Raw genomic sequence first — 17,969 nt, 5'->3', positions numbered from 1 at the left:
AAACAATTTTATAAATATATTTTCCCCCTTGATACAAGCCTGATGTCAAGTATTCCTAAATTTTGGTTGTGAAGATTAAACAAAAATTAAAGGAAAATTGTCACAATGTATTACATAAAATAATTTTGCAAAATATTTCCTTTTAAAAGGCCACAAAGCACTGGAAATATGTAAATCTCACTTTTAAAGTGCTACTCAGATCATAATTTAGTACAGCTCTAAGTAGCTTTTTAAAGAGTATTATTATATTATTTTGAATAAGGGAAGAGGTGCATGGCATTTGATCTACCTACTGAAAATACCATTTACCAACAGATCAAAAATGTATAATATTATAAGAGATCATAATCATATAAGATGCCAAAAACTAAAGAGGGCAGAGGATGACTTGTTACAATGTCTCACAATACGCAAGACTATATATATGTGTGTGTGTGTGCATGTTGGTTCATGTGTTATCTGCATAAATTTTTTCATGCATATTAGAAAGAGGAACAGGCACTTCAGGCCTTAAATGAAATCAGATTGGCTAAATTTAGAGTGACAGAAAGAAAAATTAAAATGTTAAAATCTCTATGTGTTGTGCTGCGTTTATTGAGAAAATGTAACATCTTTGCCATAGCGTAAATTCTTGCTGTAGGCTGACCTTAAAGAGGTATATGCATTAAATATTTAGAAATCACCATGCAGATGGTGATATCACAATTCCAGAGAATGGTCTGGGTCACCAATAAATAATGCAAACAAATTACAGATACCTTTCACTCATAGCTGAAATATAGGTCTATAAACACTAAAAAAAAATCAAACCCTTATCAACCCAGTTAATCAACATTTAAAACTTAAAATCTTTTATAAAGGTGTGTAATGCACGACTGCATAATTTTTCATTGTTATAAATTTAAATATCATTCTACACCTTTTAAAGCCTTTCAGTTTAGTCAACTTAAAATAAATATAAAAATACATGCACCCTTGAAAATAATTACGAAAGCCTATCTAAATACCTTTTTCTATAAAGAGTGCTTCAAAGGTAGTAACATGTAATCTTAGAAAATAACTGTCAGGAATTAATGGCTTAATAAATAAATTCTCTGAAATATGGCCAACATTAATATCTGTGAAAAGCAGGTGAAGCCTTTCTGCAATGGGACAGTATAACATATAATGAATTGAAAACCAGTAAAGGATTTGCTACAGTTTTGAGGCAAAAATGATCACTACAAAATAATATCAAGTAAAAGAAATTCAAATGCTTTAACTTGACTGAAACAGAGACAGGAAATTATACAAAAAGATGTTTAGGAGGAACTTGCTACAAAACTTAAAAAAATCAGAGTTTATAACAGAAAGGAAATAACATCAAGAAAGCCAACAATTTTGATTAAACCATTCTATAAACTAAGCACGTGAAAAAGTGACAAAACAAAAACTAGAAAGCTATATATAGCGTAATCTCATAGTATAGAGAACCAATTCTGACAAACTAAAATGGAGAAATAAAAAAGAAAAAAAATGCTTCAAATTGTCTGACTTCTTCAAACTAAATAAGCACCCAATCTCTTTTTATTATCTAATAACAAAACTGAGAATGGGCCACGATTGTGGTTTTGCAAGGAAAGCATATAGGTATTTTCATTACTTTTACTGCAAAGTTCAATCTTTCCCCTTTCAAAAAATGTATAGGTTTCGTGGCCTAATGTTTACCTGAGAGCAGCAACAATAATAATTTTAAAAAACACCACCCACATCATCTTCACAGTCTTCAGTTAAAAGCCATTGTCTTTGTGCATACTTATATGCAGTGCTATAAGGATTAAAAAGTCAAGCCCAAAGAAAACAACAAATCCCTAAGTTAAAAAAACTTATGAAGTACACGGATCCCATGAAAACAGTTCAAGAGACAAATCAATCCGACATGGTGATCATTAAATGTTCTAAATTTTGGCCCAGATCATTTCGTTTCCTGCCATTGTTGTACTCTAAGAAAAACTTGTAACCTTATGCACAACTTACAGAAACTTCAGACATCTTGTTCTTATCAAACTGTATTAATTTTAGTTATGTACACGAAGTGAATACATGTATCAACAATACTTAAGCAGTTGACTAGTGCAATAGTTCATCATTTGCGCATGACATCATCATTAATTACCCAAAAATCTCTTTTTTGCATGTATTTCATTTTCTCACAAACCTTTGATAAATCAGCCTAACTCTCTACAGTTTACAGTTTTTGTATCAACTGCTTTAGAATTTAAAAAAAAAAAATTATACCATGTTCTAATGAGCTGAAAAGAGTTAAGTCAGACATGCAGTAAAAAAAACTACATCTTTGTCATTCCTAGTCCAAATGGCATGCTGACAAAACTTGTAAGAAAAAAGCAAATAAAGATTGCATGCCAGAACATCTTGCAAAAAAAAAAAAAAAAAAAGAAAAAAAAGGAGTTATGGCATCATTTTCATTCAATACAAAGAAAGTTTTATATTCTACAATAGTAAACACAGCTACATAATTTTGACTGACAAATGGTCCCACTATTTTGTTTTTGATTTTTCTCATCAGTTCAGTAGCACAACAAAAACAAAAAACAAAGTTAATTAAAATATTAGACTTTTAATGTTATTTGCACAATACTGGTATCACATTTAAGTTGAATATAACAAAACTGGTTGTATAGAGTCGCTTGCTGCTTCATCACCAAGATACGTTCATGGTACATTGTGCAAAAAAAAAAAAAAAAAAGAGATGAATCCAAGATAATATTCTTCATCTAACAGTGGTGCCAACTGTTAGCTAGTCTAGCTGATATTCATAATCATCAGGCTAAAGATCTCATGCAGTTTATGCTGGAGTGTGTGTGTGTACAAATGAAACCTTTTTAAGAGTTATGAGCAAAATATCCCAGCTGGCAAACTAAATTACTGACCATTTGCTTTGTTAAATGCCTTTTTTTTAAATTCTGGCATTTAAAATACTTCTACTCTAATGCTGATAGCTTGTACATTTTTTTGGAGAAACTATTACCATCACCAATGAAACCAAGTAACCACGCTGTTTCCTTCTGTAAGGCAGCTGCTTCAAATAATGCAAAAAGCTAGCATGAGTAAAAGTATTTTAATTAAAGAAAAACCTATACAATTCTCAGAACGTGATAATAATATTAATATAGAATCCTGTCAGCTAGCTAGGCAACTGTTTTAAATGAAGAACATTCTACCATGAGTTAACATTTTTTAGGCAAATAAAACAAAACAAAAGACACAACAAATAAAATGAACAGAAATAATTTTCAGGCACTTTCAAAGCAATTCTCTTTTTATCTTAGAAAGGTATAACCTGACTTTGGTGGTGCAAAGCTGCTCTTTGTGGTCCTCCTCAACATCACTACACACACTTTTGATAAAGTTACCTCAGAAGTGGCTATACATACAGGCATCAATCTTCGTGTTAAGCCCCTTTCCTGCTCCCAATCCAAAGCAAAAATGCAAAGAGATTAACTATGTTAACTATGGCCTATAAGTATGAACTAAAATAATGTAAACATAGACTTCTGTGGTCCCTGGTGTCTACCATGCCTTCAGATCTTGTACCTGCTTCAGTGCAGATTTAAATTATACTCTGATGCATTCCAGAACAAGCTGTTTGAACCTAGATGCTGTCATTGCCTGCAGCCACCATAATAGAACGTACAAACATTTGTTCTCTGACATACTCTGTTATATATTACATATCACATAACTCATATTTAGAAGTGCCTTTTGAATGCTTATATGCATGATTAAATGATCATTTTATCAGCATGCTATTATTTTAAGTCAAAATTTCATTATCTCTCTCCGCATGGTTAAGCTTTACTTAATAAGTTATCGCTCTCAACCTAACATGCACTTTCTCTAAATACAAATATAATTGTATGAATTATGATAATTACATGCATGCAGGATATTACACAAATATAAATATCATCTGCCTCCAAGTATTACACACTGCCTTGGTAGTTTTGTACAGTAAAACTTTAGCACATTCTCATTCACAATCCCAAATCATGACTTAGACCCAAATCATCAACCATCAACCACGCATGTCCAGAAAAGAGCACATTCAAAAAGGACCATCACAAAGACACAAAATGCTGAAATACATAAATGTGTACATCTGAAGTTCACAAAATATCTCACAACTTTTAAGCACATGACTAAACAAATAATAACAGACACGTATGGCTGTAAAATAAATCAACTTTGTATATCTTTTAAACATAATATCAGCACAATTTATTCTTATCACTGTTTCTTAAGAACGGTTTTTATTTCTGTGCATATATTTCTTAAATTAATAATAATATAATGATGTCCCTGTTTTCAATATTTCTTTAAGCTGTTGATCACTTTTGAGGGTTTCAGACAACAATGAACAGTGCTTGCATCAAGAAATCAAGTGCACACTCAACAGGCAAGAATTTTTGACAATTGTACTCCTAATTAAAGAAAAAAATAGTTAACGCTCACAAACAGAAAAACTCTTGCACAGACAAAAATCTTCACTGTCCTTATTACTCATTAGGAAAATATGTACCTAAGGTAAACCTCATGCAAGACATACAGACATAATGACATCCATGTATTTTACAACTTATTATTACACAATACATGTTATGGCTGCAAAGGTTTTTGTCTGAGAAATAAAACACATTGTAAACTGCAAGACACAAGACAACTCACTTGTTATTGTCTGCTGTGAATCACTATATCAAAATCCATGTGACACATATGCTGGTGGAGATCCCTTTAAGTAAAACATTAAATGCAGCATCACAGTTTTACATCACTCTATATTACATTGACAAAAGTTCAGACAGTGATTCTAACAATGTACAGATCTTTCTTGCTCTCTAGGTAGTTAAGCAAGTTTAAGCAAAGTGCCATTTCATGACGTTTCCTTTGAGATTTGGGCTTGGCAAACATAGGAAAGATGGAGGATGATGAAAGCCTTTCAAGGCCATCTGTGCAAACTGCTGGAAGCTGTAGCATTTTTGACAGTATAGTTCAGAGTTTGAAGACAAGTTTTGAAAAACAAAATACTCCTCTCCTATTTCATCACAGAACAAAGAAAAGAATGACGACGATGACAAGGACAACCAGAAGAACAACAATGGCAAGCCACTGCCGGCGATCTGTTTAAAAAAAAAAAAAAAGCAAACACAAAATAAGCATTTGTAGTTTATAAGTAGACAGACATTCATTATCCCTTTCAGGGCAACAAACAGAAACAAAACATAACCATCTTTATATATGTGTGCATATGATGGAGGTCCATAGGTTTGAAGAATTTCTGCTTCAGAAATTTTTGTGTGAAATTATAATAAATTTTTGTGTTGAATCTTGATGTCTGACTAAGGCATTCTCTGCATTTTATTTCCCAAAACAAAAATAGAGATGTAAAATCATTCTATATGATAAATATATCTAAAAGAAATTTTAAACATCTATAAAGATAGTGGGAAACTTACCATTGGACATATGCATAACTTTGGCCATCTTTTTCATTGTCTGGTCAAGTCTCGTTTCAGTGTGATCCATATCATGACGAAAATCATCGAGCATTCTGAAATGGTACAGATAAGATAAAATGTGGCAAGAATTCATACCGGCAAGTTAAAACTGCAATGCTTGAATAAGCTTTGATCAGTGCTGAAGAAGATTTGAATGAAAAGCTACCCTGTTGTTCCATTCTACTGCAACTACATTAAATATAAACATTATACATTCATGGACTAACGTTTTAATACTGGTACGTCACAATCGTCTATGGTGAAACAAATCTTTTGGAACAGTCAAAAGGGTCTAGTAGTACTCACGCATTCTGGTCTTCAAGTTCGTTGCCTATGTGCTGACTCATGGTTTTCAAAACACCCACGCTAGAGCCAATCATGTCTAGCTGATCATCCTGCGCCCGTATTAGCAGCTGAAACATAAAAAATGGTGCTGGGCAGGGATATCACTTAATCTGCTTCTAATACAAAAAAGCCTCCTCAAGGCAAAGGATATTTGACTGCATCCCCATTTGTCCACTCTTACGTTCACAATGACAAACTCCTTTTTCCAAATGTCTACTCGTTGTCTCAATTCCTGATGAACATTTACATCATACATACAACCAATGGCAAGACATTACCTGCTGTTGTTGATTGGTCTCATCAATGTAATGCTGATTGGCTCGCTCCATTTCTGCATCAAGACGAGTATATCGATCTTGGGGTCTACTAGGACCATTAGAAGCTAGCAATGCCTGCAAAACACCAAAAAAATGATCGTCCAGTCATTTTGTGATGATTCCTTTTTTCACTCAAAATCAAAATCTTGTAATCCTCATACAGATCTTTAAAAGAACATCTCCTCTCCTACATAATTACTTTATAAGTACAAGAAAAGTTGTCGTGGACAACTTGGCCTTGTAATTCATTGGATCCTAGATTTACTGAATAATTGTAACCCCTACTGTGTTAATGTGGAATTGTAATGACCAAGAATTGCACTATGACTACAGTCACAATTGGACAGAGTACCTTAATGTAGCTATTGTGGAAAGTACATTACAATGGAGTCAAACATATTTTACTCCTTTGCAGAATAATATATTATGTACCATCTCACTTATATTTAAGAAGTAGTACATAATTTTATATAAAATATCTATCTATCTATTCCTCTTCGTGCATCAGGCTGCACATAAGGCCTCAACCAGAGTCTGCCACCGATGTCAATCGACTGAAACCCAAACAGGTGACCCCATGTCCAGCCCTTTCCTTTAATCTCCCATCATCTCGTTTCATCTCATTTTATGTAAAACAGGCAAGTTAAAAACTTAATATGCCTTCCTTCACATAAAACAGATTTTCCTAAATCGTAAGGAAAATGAGTATGCCATTCATGAGTATGAACTGTGTGATGAACGTTAGACAAAAACTTGAAAAACAAATATTATTATATGGAAGAAATTAGTAATGTACAATTTATCTCTTCATGCAAGGGACTGCAGTATTAACTTACCTGTCTGGTACTGGAATCTGTGGATCCATTAGCTGAGTGAGAGCTAGGACTGCTGATCTGACTTTTCATGTCCTAAGTTTAAACATTAAGTAATTAAATGAAGCAGCATTTACAGTTTCAATCACTTTATATATTAAATAATAATAATAACTTCCATATAGTACCTACATCCCTTCATACCTTCATCCATTACTTTATGTTCTACTCTTGTACTTCATCTTTATGTTGTTCAGTGTGCCTATATGTACCTCACCATCCACTGCTATCTTTCATTTATCATTAGTGGTCTGCACAGAGAGTGTGATCTATCTTGGTCGTGATGATGTATGTTATATTCACATTGTTATTATTTCCACCAAAGCTCAACTGATGACTCTGACTGATAACTAATAAATCATGCTTTTTGTGCAAGATACAGTTCGGCACCCCGAAAACACACACAGAGACACAGAGAAAGAGAGAGTGAATTATAAGTATACATCTCTTGCATGTATTACAACATAGGAAACTGACATGTTGCACAACAAACAAATGGAAAGTCTTCTGCGTCTTAGCAACAACATACTGAAAATAAAGCCTAGCCATTTCTTTCTTAAGACTTTTATCTTCTTTGATCACCATCTATCAAATAATTCAATACACACAAGACCATCGACAAACAAAGAATAATGTACAAAGAAATGGAAAGTAATTTTAGGAAAGAAATAAACACACCTTGAGAGTCGCCCTTGTTCTGTCGATAAAATTTCTTCTGTCATTTAACTCAAACTCATCAATCTTGAATTTTTTTGGATTCTTCTCCACAATACTTGATGAAGTTAAAGAAATACTCTGTGCTTGTCTCCCCACTAGATTTCAGTAACTACTCCTCTCAATTAAACACTTTTTGCCTCATTTACTATCCTGCTACTGCTTACAAATGGTCAAACTGTAGACAACAATTAATAATAATAATAGAAAATGCAAAATTTTCAAAGCGCATACTCACACTCCCAAGGAGCATGCTCTTAGTGCTTAAGAACACGAACGAAACATGGACAGCATATGAGGGACAGGAAAACAAACAAATAACATATAAACTATAAAAAAATAAATAACCATATTAAACAAAGAATAAAACCAAATAGAAAAACACAATGAGGAACCAAATAACAAGAACAAGAGCTGAGAGCAACATGATATTGCAAACAGAAGGGTGGGAAAAAGGACTTGCATTATGGGAAAAATGGAAAATTAGACATGATAGTCGCTTCAAGTATGTTGAGATTAATATTAATTTATGCAATTACCAGGGTAAGTGAATAATGCTATATCTCTTTACTATCATAGCTTGTTTTCATTTTTATAGTAATAATTAACTATTTAATTAATACAATCTATAAAAGCCCTATAGAGTCACTACATAGCATCATTCTTCAAGGATATTCACTGTCTCTTCAAGGTCCTCTAGATCCCACTCTATACTTCGCAGACTGTTACGAAGCTCACTGGTTGTATATTCAACCTCTTCTCTTGAAACCATCGTAGGCTCCTCCTGCAGTTCTCGCCATCGTGCAAGTAATCCCCTAGCAGTCTGTAATGCTTTTTGAACTTCACTGTAGGTGTGATTAAATTAGACACAATTACAAAAAACTGAAAAATTAATATCTTGCCACTAACTCATTAATAATAACACTATACCAAAATATGTGTGTATGTGTGATGAACTATTTTATTTATATCTAAAACTCCGTGATCAAAATCGATCAAGACTGCATGTTCAATAAAAGTAAATATGTTGTGTAAATATTGATAATGACAGGATTATAACAAAGAAACGGCGTTTTAGATCGGTCTGCAATGTCTTCTACCCTTTAAGGTTAACAAATGGGATTTGTATATTGATAAAATATTTCTGACAATATTTTGTTATATTTTGTAGACATTGTAACACTTTACAAAATGGAATAAGTGAATAGTGTGATTTACTTACTCTCTGACGACAAAAAAGGGATCCTCCAACGACATGATATATTACTCTCAGCCAAGTCAAACTGTTTTTTAACGTTAATTATTATTACCTATGTTCAAGAAATAAAATTTCCGTTATTGCAATCTTTTAGCTGAGAAGTTCGTGTCGACAGCCATTTTGAGTGGCATATGAATGACGTCATAGGAGGTTCCTTACTTCCGGGGATTCCCGACAGGCTTCCATAGAAACAATAAAAGTGTTTCGGATCATGTTTCTTAGCTTTTCTTCCTCTTATAATTTTATGAGATTAGATTTTCACTCCTTTCCACAGCGCATCATGTATGTTATCTTTACGTGCTCGATCAAAATGACATGCAAATCAAACGGCAGATCTTGCCTGAGTCGAAATTAAAGCTGGAATTATATATAAGTCGATTCCCTCCCTCGATCCTTTTTCAAGTATACGTTTTCGACCGATCATAAACTCCTCAAATTCATCCTTTTACAACAGAAGATAATAAATGATCACAGTCTATCCTTTATTTTCGATACTGGAATCACAAAACATTATGCTATATTATTTCTTTAGATTTTATCACAATGGTCAACGAAAATCGATCTCCATCGATCAGTTAATATAATAATGATAACAAGATTTATATAGCGCATATCCCAACACAGAGGCGAGCTCAAAAAATACAAGGTGCAGCAAGAATGATGTCACATGACAGAGCATTACAATCAGGCAAACATACAACATATACACACATGCACAGTGAACACAGCCAGAAATTCACGTTTCATCCTTAAATTATCCAAACAAATAACTGCGGTATAGGCAACAATCAGAAAGACTGGTGGTGACGTACACACAGTTGTAAATAAACAAACATGTATTAAAAAAAATTCATAAATCATCAACTATAAGCCATACTGATAACAATTAGTATTATGTAAATAATATATATTAATATTTATGACATGTTATGAACATAAAACATATATAATTGTCTTTAACTGTCCAACAATAGCATTTGATACACATTTTCAAATACATTATTCTTTGAACAATGCAAGTAGAAATGCAGATCAACAAAAAAGTTACTAAATTAAAAGTGTTTTTTTTTTTATTATAAACCTTTTTTTAATGATGCACATGTATACAAATACAAGTGACACAATATAATCTGGTAAAAATCTTTGTGTAGCTCACATTTTTAAAAACTTCTCCAATGCTAGCAGAGAAGTACAATTTCTAACTGTATCAGAGAAATACAAAGAATATTAACTGTGATGAAACTTTTAAAGAAGATTATAGTAGAATACTAACAAAATCCATGTATAAAATGTTCAAATGATTATGCTGTAGTGATTATGAATCTGCTGTAACAAAGGCACTGCCTCCCCAGTTTTGTCTATTCTACTGGTGTCATACAGCTGAACATGCACAAATTTGCTTGTTTTTCTTGTTTGACATGATGGACCAAACAATACAAACTTAGATCTTGACTACTCACTAAAATTCAACTTCAAACACCTGCCACTAACCACAGAGTAGGGATCGACAATGATCAAAACTATTTTTCCTGGCTAGCTACATTGTAGTAGTTTTCCAGAATAGATGTGCAATGCATCACATATTGTCTGCAAATTATTGTAAATCTACAATAACTCAACTGTAACAAAAAGGAAAAATAGTTTACACTTTATTGGCCTTATCACATCAAACTTACCTACATTGATATTTACACATCTTATAGTGACGAAGATGTTTTTCACTCTCCTATGATAAACAGATATAATCATTGTTTTTTAGTTAAAAATGTTATAACAATGGCACTGCTTTAATGATCAATGCTTTGAGACAAAAAGAGATCTTACTGATTTTTTTCAACTAAGGGCACTGAAGGCATAACATGTTGTCAGTAGTAGAAGAAGGATGCTCAAGATATCAACACACAATTATTACAATTTGCATACAAGCCATAGCTAAAATACTTGTTGGAAAAACTATCTACTCCAACTGATGGAACCCAAGACATGTCACATTCTTGACTGGTGCACGAAGCGGTAAGTTAATGTTGTAGTTTAAGTGGTACTGAAGTTTAGAAGATTCACTTTCTCAAACCCTGAAAACAAATTAGCATAAAATATAATGCTAGGATACAGGATCAATTGGTAATCCATCTAAAGGGCAGTTCCTGGAAGAGTTCTTCAGCCACATGTCAATACACTTTACATGAAACACATGGGAACATGGCAAGAACTTGCGCTCTTGTCCAATTTCATAGGGTTCTATGCACACAGAACATATATCCCCAGCAGTGACCTCACTCACAACATCAGTTTGGAAACAGCACAGAGCACTCTCATCAAGGGTTTTAGGGGCAACACTTTCATCAAGCATCAGAAGCATTTCATAGTCTTCTGGTGTCATTTCTCGGTGCTGCAGATTGATGAAAAAGGACAGAACATCCACAGGGAGGTCCGAGGATGCATTGCCACTATGCAACTCATGAGAAGGGTTTTGAGGTGGAGGAGGGCGGGATCTGCGAATCGATCTATTGACAGAAGTCGCCAGTTTTGCCTCAGCTTTCATAATTGACTTTGCCACCTCCAGGCACACTCCCTCTTTTTTGGGTGGTTGTGGAAGATTAGGGTGGCAGTGAGCAGAGCAATGGAGGAAGGGGTGCATCTTGTAAATTCTGAAGTGGATATACAGCGTTTTTCTTCCATGGTTGTTTAACAGAGAGGTAATGTTTTTAGTTTTTATCTGTTTGTGAGCTTTGACTTCTCTGCGGTTGCTGTCTTTCCGCACTAGTTTGTCTTTGGTGCTGCTTGATCCTTCCAGCCTTAAAAGACTGCAGAATGGACGAACTTTTTCCTCTGTGTCATTCATTTCTTCCAGGACAGCTGATAAGCAATCGGCTTCCTGCTGCATATCATTTTCAGCTACAACTACTGGTACCCTAGGGAAAAGGGAAAGTCTAAAACCCATGTCGGTTGGTTCAACTTTCTTCCACCTCTTTTTCTTTGGCTTTCTTTTGTATTTGATGTTTTCTTCTGGCAGGCCAATAATTTTTGAGCCATATTTTGGTTTCACACAAGGAATTTCCGTTGCCTGCATACTGTCAACAACAGGCTTATGCCAGCGATCCGACTTTTCATACCGTTTGGCACTGTCGACACTGGTTTCTTCAGCCGGCGCAGCCACAGACTTCAGATTGTTTAAGTCTGTGGGTGAAATTTCCGTTTGTTCTGTTGACGAATCCATCTGAAAACACAGATTTTGTGGCGCTTCAGAGAAGCTGTAAGACCTCCACATAAATAGAACGGCGGGTAATTCTGTGACATCATAACAATCGGAGACTTCTTGGCATCGGAATCCTGTGTCGAAGCAGACGAACACACTGGGAAAAATTGTCTACTTGTTGCCAACATAATCCTTTCAATTTTCTTTCGCTTGTTCTATGCTGTAGTTATTTTATTAATCTGTGTTGATGACTTTTCAGTGATCATAACCAGTTTCCAGCGCATTTTATGCAGCAGAAGTGTGTGGGAAAGTTTTGATATTGCACCAGTTTCCGCAATGATGTTATTTTAGGAACCTCACTAACCTTATTCTTTAATAAGCAGTGACATCACTTGTAAGCGTTACGATTGGTTCCCAGAACTGTTCCACGAGAACTTGCGAGAGTATCCCGAACCGCGGGACGATGGCTATGGTAAACAACGAGGAGCATCCAATGGTACATAAAAAATGCACATGATCGTGGGCGTTCTTCATTCTATTTTCAACAGTTTTCAAATACATTCATAATAACTTACATTTTATGTTGACTGTACAGTTCTTTTAGTCGCACATGATAGTGAGACTGGATTTGTTTTTAAACTATAGCGTAACAAAATTCAACCTAACCCTGAACTGAAACCGCATTTGAAGTTTTATGAACAACGCTTTTAAAAATGATAGAATTTTAAAGTAAAACCAGAGATGTAGAACTTGGCTTCAAACATAATTCTCAGCTATATGAAAAAAAGCCCTGGGGCATTGCAGCCACTCCGCACAGCAGTCCCTCATTTCTTCTTCTTGTCTTGAATGAACTGGTCCTTTCATTGGAACTGTCCAGTGTTTGGCTTGCACGTTTCCCATTAGTACTAGGTGAAAAAAGTTGTAATGTTTTTCTCATTAGACCATATGAAATGAGCAAACAAAACAACATGTAGTTTCAAAACATTTCTTTGTTGAAAAGATATATTTATGTGCCTATAACACATGAGATCCGGATACTAGCGCGTTACAAAACTACATCATCATCATCCATGAATTTATTATATATATTTACACACCAATCAAAATTTCCTCTTATGTAAACTGTAGAAAGGCATGAACACTTTGAAATCATTTGAATAGAGTAATTAAACTGTAAAATTCTTTTTTAATTTTGATTGATGCCTTTGATCTGTAATACAGTTTTATATATGGATTTAGCTCAGGTTTTTTTTTGTAGACGTTTAATTTTTCATGATCATACATTCTGTTTACCATTAGAATAGCAATCAGACTGCTAAAGATGGGGTTTAATTTCTGAGTTTTAAGGTTTCATTTATTTTAAGTATCACAGAAATAGCTTTTTAATTTTTTTTAAAACATTTATTTTGTCTCAGATGCATAACAAAATACAATGTTTCACAATATAAAACATTTGCGCATAAGATCACACATTCACAGAAATAGTTATCTCCACATCCTTTTAAGAAGAACCCACTTGAGGGCAAATAAGACTAGATGATAACTGGAGCTTCTGACAAAAACAAAAAAAAAAAAAAAAAAATCCAACAAATCATGAAGTTTGCATCAGTTGAGTAACAGGCTCTAAAAAATCTTTTTAATTTCAGCTCCGGATATTTCTGAAGGATCATGCATGTGATGAAGTAATGGGGAACCTGGCTTTTCTTGTGTATAAGGACTTATGTGAAGGTTTCTTTTTTTCAATGTACTTATATTTTAAAAATTTATCTCTAAACGTTGCTTTGTTTTGGAAAAGTGCCATTACAATTAAGTCCATTAGTCAAAATAATGTCTTCATCCAAGTAGTTGTCATACATCTAAAATTTAGTATTTTTGCTGAAAATTGCAATATAGAAACTAAAAAGTTTCAGAAGGAAAAAAGTGATTCTGCTAATATTTAAAAAAAGACTTTCCCTGAATTGTGAGTTTTGACAAATAAAAATTGTGCTTTCAAAGTGCTGAAGATTATATGAAAAAACAGCTATGTCAATTTAAAGGCCAAACTTCTACATTTGGGTGGGATAGATGGTTTGACCCATGGAAGGTGAGATGCACTTTGATGACTAGTGGTCATGCTACCCAAATTGCTTCCACCTGACGTGAAAATTACCCTTTCTAGGTTGGACCATTCTTTCCTGCCACACAGTGAAAGTTCAGCTTTATAAGGGATGTTGCACCCTGTGGTTTTTAAACCAATTAGTGTGCATGTGCCTCCACTATCTGCTTTCCCATGTTAACTATAAAGTAAATGCTGCTAGCAATCTTTTAGCAAACGGTATGGAGCATTTAACTGTATTGGATATTGAACACAGCCCATGTAATTTTGCATTTTTTTGTTGCATCCCTAAAGATATTTTTTCTTTTTGTTACAGTGAGAGCTTGGCGAAATGTAGAGTTACACTTCAGTCCATCCTTAGGTCGACCATATGTGAGTGGGCGGTCCTGTTTAAGTTCTCCACTGGAAGTAGTGCTGCCATTGTCAGTAGATTCATCGGTGTCACATGCTTACATCCAATCGTTGTTTGAGCATCTCCAAATAGGTGGACAAAACTTTAACAGGTGACATGTTATATAAATTTGTAAAATGGTATATACTTTATATAATAATAATGGTGTGAGTTTATAGCGCAGTATCCCAGCCAAAGTCAGGCTCTCCGTGCATTACAAACACGGAAACACAAGACAGACAAAATTCCTGTGGCTCTGTAAAGTTGACGGGAATGCCAGGTCGTTCTACTGGATGACATTTATAGACCAAGATGTCAAACAGGTTTACAGTCAGTGGACTGGAGAAAATAAATCAATGATCAAACATAGATCAAAGCATCTGGGGAATATCCAGATGATCACAAAACAGAAATTGCAGTAATGTTGAAACATGACTGTTTAGTACTGATGTGAAGTCTATCCCAGAGATGACTTGTAAAAATGAAGAAATTGTGATGGCGTTAGCCAGAGAGGATTAACAGCTATGAGAAAGTTGATATAAGCTGAGAAATAAATAAAAGCCATAGGCATGTGTAGTCGAATGCAATACCGACGTCAGAAAAAAAGTGCAGCTTGGTACGATAGGCATTGCAAGCACAAATCCAAGAAAATGAAAATGCAGAGAGCTGGCCCCCTCATGCCTGTTAGGTGAAGGGGCACCACTCTATCTGCTGCAGAGAATGACTGTTGTAGCATAAGGTTCACTGTAGCTTTTTACTTAATGCTACAGAATCTCTTCCATTCTTCCCCTTCTCCATGCCTTCTTAGGAGGAATAAAGGTCTGTAGAAGGGATAGACCACAGATAGAAGGCACATAATTCAGTTCATTGGCATATTGTAATGATAACTGACATGCCTGTTCCTTACACTGGAAACTGCAAGCATAATTTTAGAAATTTGCAGAAGAAATATTGTTTTTTATTCTTCCAGAATCATTCTAGGAGTATGTGCATCAGATTCCAGTATCGTTTACTACAAGGTTTCAAGAGACATAATTCGACCTGAAACACCAGAAATAACAGAAGCAAAACGACAGCAATGGGCACAGAAAGCAGCCAAGAGAAAACGACAGCTTACAGAATATGTAGAAGTGTTTTCACAGCTAGAAAAATCTGATTAGTTGGAACGAACCAAACATTTTTTATGTCTTCCTCGACTCAGGAAGTGTACAGCTGAATGAAGTTTGCATGCGAGAGAGAGAGAAAAAAAAAGAGTGGAAAATGCACGTACAGGAGTCAGTTCAGAACCAGCAGTTTGGGCATCTAGTCTGGTTTTTTTGTAAACTGATGCTTTTTGCTTTGATGAAAGAAATAAAGGCTCTAAATCATAAGGAACATTTTTTGCCTTTGTATGTGATGAACCGTGTGATGCTGAAGTCATTTTAATGTCATTAGTGAGTGTTAAAATGCATCATAACATCCAAAGAGAATTTTGAATTATATGTAGGATCACTTGACTAAGAGAAAATATTGATATTCAGATGTTTTTCTACCATTGGAATGTTTATATATTGTAATGTCATATGATGCAGACAGCTATATCAATTACGAACCTACATAAACATGCACACATAGACTACATTGTTTTTGTGTAACTTTTCTGTTCTTTCGTAATGCATAATAATTTTTCCTTTTATATACAGCACTGACCAGGACAGATATGAGCATGTTTTACTGAAAGATCTCTCACTGCATGGATCACAGGTTTTTAAAAACAAAATTTTAAGTTTGCCTGCCTCTACAGTTCTTGAAAGCAAATGCATGTATTTACTACACCCAAATTAAACTGGGTAACTAGCAGCCCTGAATCAGTTTATCAGTTAACTAAATTTGTTCCTACCTTTTAGAATTTTTCATGACAACCATTTTTATTCACCACATTGACAACTTTTAACACTTGCCAACAGTAAAGAGCAAAATGATGAGGGACATAATGGTTAAAATGCTGCACTTTTAGAGTGATCAAAGGCATACTTTTAAATATTACCAAAGTTAAATATATGCGTAACGCAGAAGCAGTAGCAAACCATGGGAGCTGAGAATTAGGATTCCAGAATTATACCTGAAGATTCTTCAAAACGCATATGACAGTTTATTTATTTATTTTTTTCTAAGAAGTTAATAGTTTCCATTCTTTAATTTAGATATTGAGCTAATCTTCAGCTGTTACACATAAATTTAGTTTATTCCTTGTAACTCCTCGAGGAGCATAGGGCCGCAACACCACCTTGCCAGCGGACCCAGTTTTGGGCAGACCCCTTCAGTTGAGCCCATGTGGTTCTGACATCCTTTGTCTCACTCTCTACTGTTTGTTTCGCTTTGGTCTCCCAACTCTCCTCTTCCCCTGAGGGTTCCAGTCAAGTGCCTGGCTGGCAATGGTGTCAAATGGTTTGCGAAGGGTGTGTCCTATCCAGTGCTTTGTGCTTTTGATGTCTTGGCTAGTGGCATTCTAGTTGGTTCTTTTCCACAGGCTGCTGTTGAAGATTTTTTCAGGCCATCTTATTCTCAGAATATGGCGAAGGCATCAGTTGGTAAAGATCTGGAGTTTGTTGTTGATGGTGTTTGTCACTCTTCAGGTTTCAGAACCATAAAGTAGGACTGCTTTCAGACTGGTGTTGAAGATGTGGATCTTACTGTGGAAGGACAATGCTCAAGATTTCCAATGGGGAGTAGGCTGTTGAAAGCATGCCTGGCCTTGCTGATGCAGCTTTTAATGTTGTCTGCTCCACCATCCTTGTTGACAATGCTTCCCAGATACATGAAGCGGTCTGCTCCCATGATGTTGGATTGGGAGTTCCTGCTTGTTGTTGATTCTCATCATTCTTCTTTCTGTTGACCTTTAAGCCAGTCTGCTTCCTCTGCTAGCGTTATTCAGCTTTTGATTGTGCATAAATAAGTTTACTCTTGCTTATATATATATTATCTATATAACTTAAGTTTACTATTCTGGTGACAGTTATTCATGAAGTTCTAAATTATTTGACAGTTTTGATCTTCAGCGACAGCAGTTGCCACTATACGTTGATTCTTGCATCAAAGGAATATTGGCAGCTTGTGCTTGTAACTTTTCAGTCACTGCATGTTTGTGTGTTCATGCTCACAAGCATGTGACCTCTCTGGTTTTCAAATACTGTTTGCACCTGTGTACATCAATGTAATGATCTGAGCTGGTACTAGGGAACGCACT

The 17,969-nt window shown here is 34.9% G+C and overlaps 3 protein-coding genes across 3 annotated transcripts; 1 reads left to right on the top strand and 2 right to left on the bottom strand.

The window, feature by feature from the left end:
• Positions 1-2,264: 2,264 nt before the first annotated feature.
• On the bottom strand, positions 2,265-9,222 carry LOC112575580 (syntaxin-6-like). The gene is made up of 8 exons (XM_025257531.1): positions 9,026-9,222; positions 8,479-8,648; positions 7,768-7,862; positions 7,054-7,125; positions 6,179-6,292; positions 5,862-5,968; positions 5,514-5,608; positions 2,265-5,177 (listed from the first exon to the last, which is right to left on the bottom strand). The coding sequence occupies exons 1-8, from the start codon at positions 9,058-9,060 to the stop codon at positions 5,101-5,103; spliced, it is 765 nt and encodes a 254-aa protein (XP_025113316.1). The 5' UTR covers positions 9,061-9,222; the 3' UTR covers positions 2,265-5,100.
• A 307-nt stretch (positions 9,223-9,529) lies between these two features.
• LOC112575552 lies at positions 9,530-12,363 on the bottom strand. Its single transcript, XM_025257488.1, has one exon. The coding sequence runs from the start codon at positions 12,327-12,329 to the stop codon at positions 11,163-11,165; it is 1,167 nt and encodes a 388-aa protein (XP_025113273.1). The 5' UTR covers positions 12,330-12,363; the 3' UTR covers positions 9,530-11,162.
• A 274-nt stretch (positions 12,364-12,637) lies between these two features.
• LOC112575553 (probable tRNA-splicing endonuclease subunit sen15) lies at positions 12,638-16,113 on the top strand. The gene is made up of 4 exons (XM_025257489.1): positions 12,638-12,753; positions 13,904-13,985; positions 14,669-14,855; positions 15,714-16,113. The coding sequence occupies exons 1-4, from the start codon at positions 12,721-12,723 to the stop codon at positions 15,901-15,903; spliced, it is 492 nt and encodes a 163-aa protein (XP_025113274.1). The 5' UTR covers positions 12,638-12,720; the 3' UTR covers positions 15,904-16,113.
• Positions 16,114-17,969: the final 1,856 nt, after the last annotated feature.

The sequence above is a fragment of the Pomacea canaliculata genome, linkage group LG11 (assembly GCF_003073045.1).
Source record: "Pomacea canaliculata isolate SZHN2017 linkage group LG11, ASM307304v1, whole genome shotgun sequence".
Lineage (NCBI taxonomy): Eukaryota > Metazoa > Mollusca > Gastropoda > Architaenioglossa > Ampullariidae > Pomacea > Pomacea canaliculata.
The sequence above is the reverse complement of the archived record's forward strand: the minus strand, read 5'-3'. Positions and strand labels throughout refer to the sequence as shown.

What these genes read in the sequence shown, in the direction of transcription:
- LOC112575580 (XM_025257531.1), bottom strand. Translation starts at nt 9,060, where the DNA reads ATGTCGTTGGAGGATCCCTTTTTTGTCGTCAGAGA. An exon ending in GAACAAGGGCGACTCTCAAG is followed by an intron (nt 7,126 to 7,767) that starts GTGTGTTTATTT and finishes GTTTAAACTTAG; the next exon opens with GACATGAAAAGTCAGATCAG. An exon ending in CAGATTCCAGTACCAGACAG is followed by an intron (nt 6,293 to 7,053) that starts GTAAGTTAATAC and finishes GGTGTTTTGCAG; the next exon opens with GCATTGCTAGCTTCTAATGG.
- LOC112575552 (XM_025257488.1), bottom strand. Translation starts at nt 12,329, where the DNA reads ATGTGGAGGTCTTACAGCTTCTCTGAAGCGCCACAAAATCTGTGTTTT.
- LOC112575553 (XM_025257489.1), top strand. Translation starts at nt 12,721, where the DNA reads ATGGCTATGGTAAACAACGAGGAGCATCCAATG. An exon ending in ACAACGAGGAGCATCCAATG is followed by an intron (nt 12,754 to 13,903) that starts GTACATAAAAAA and finishes TTTTAATTTCAG; the next exon opens with CTCCGGATATTTCTGAAGGA. An exon ending in GTATAAGGACTTATGTGAAG is followed by an intron (nt 13,986 to 14,668) that starts GTTTCTTTTTTT and finishes TTTTTGTTACAG; the next exon opens with TGAGAGCTTGGCGAAATGTA.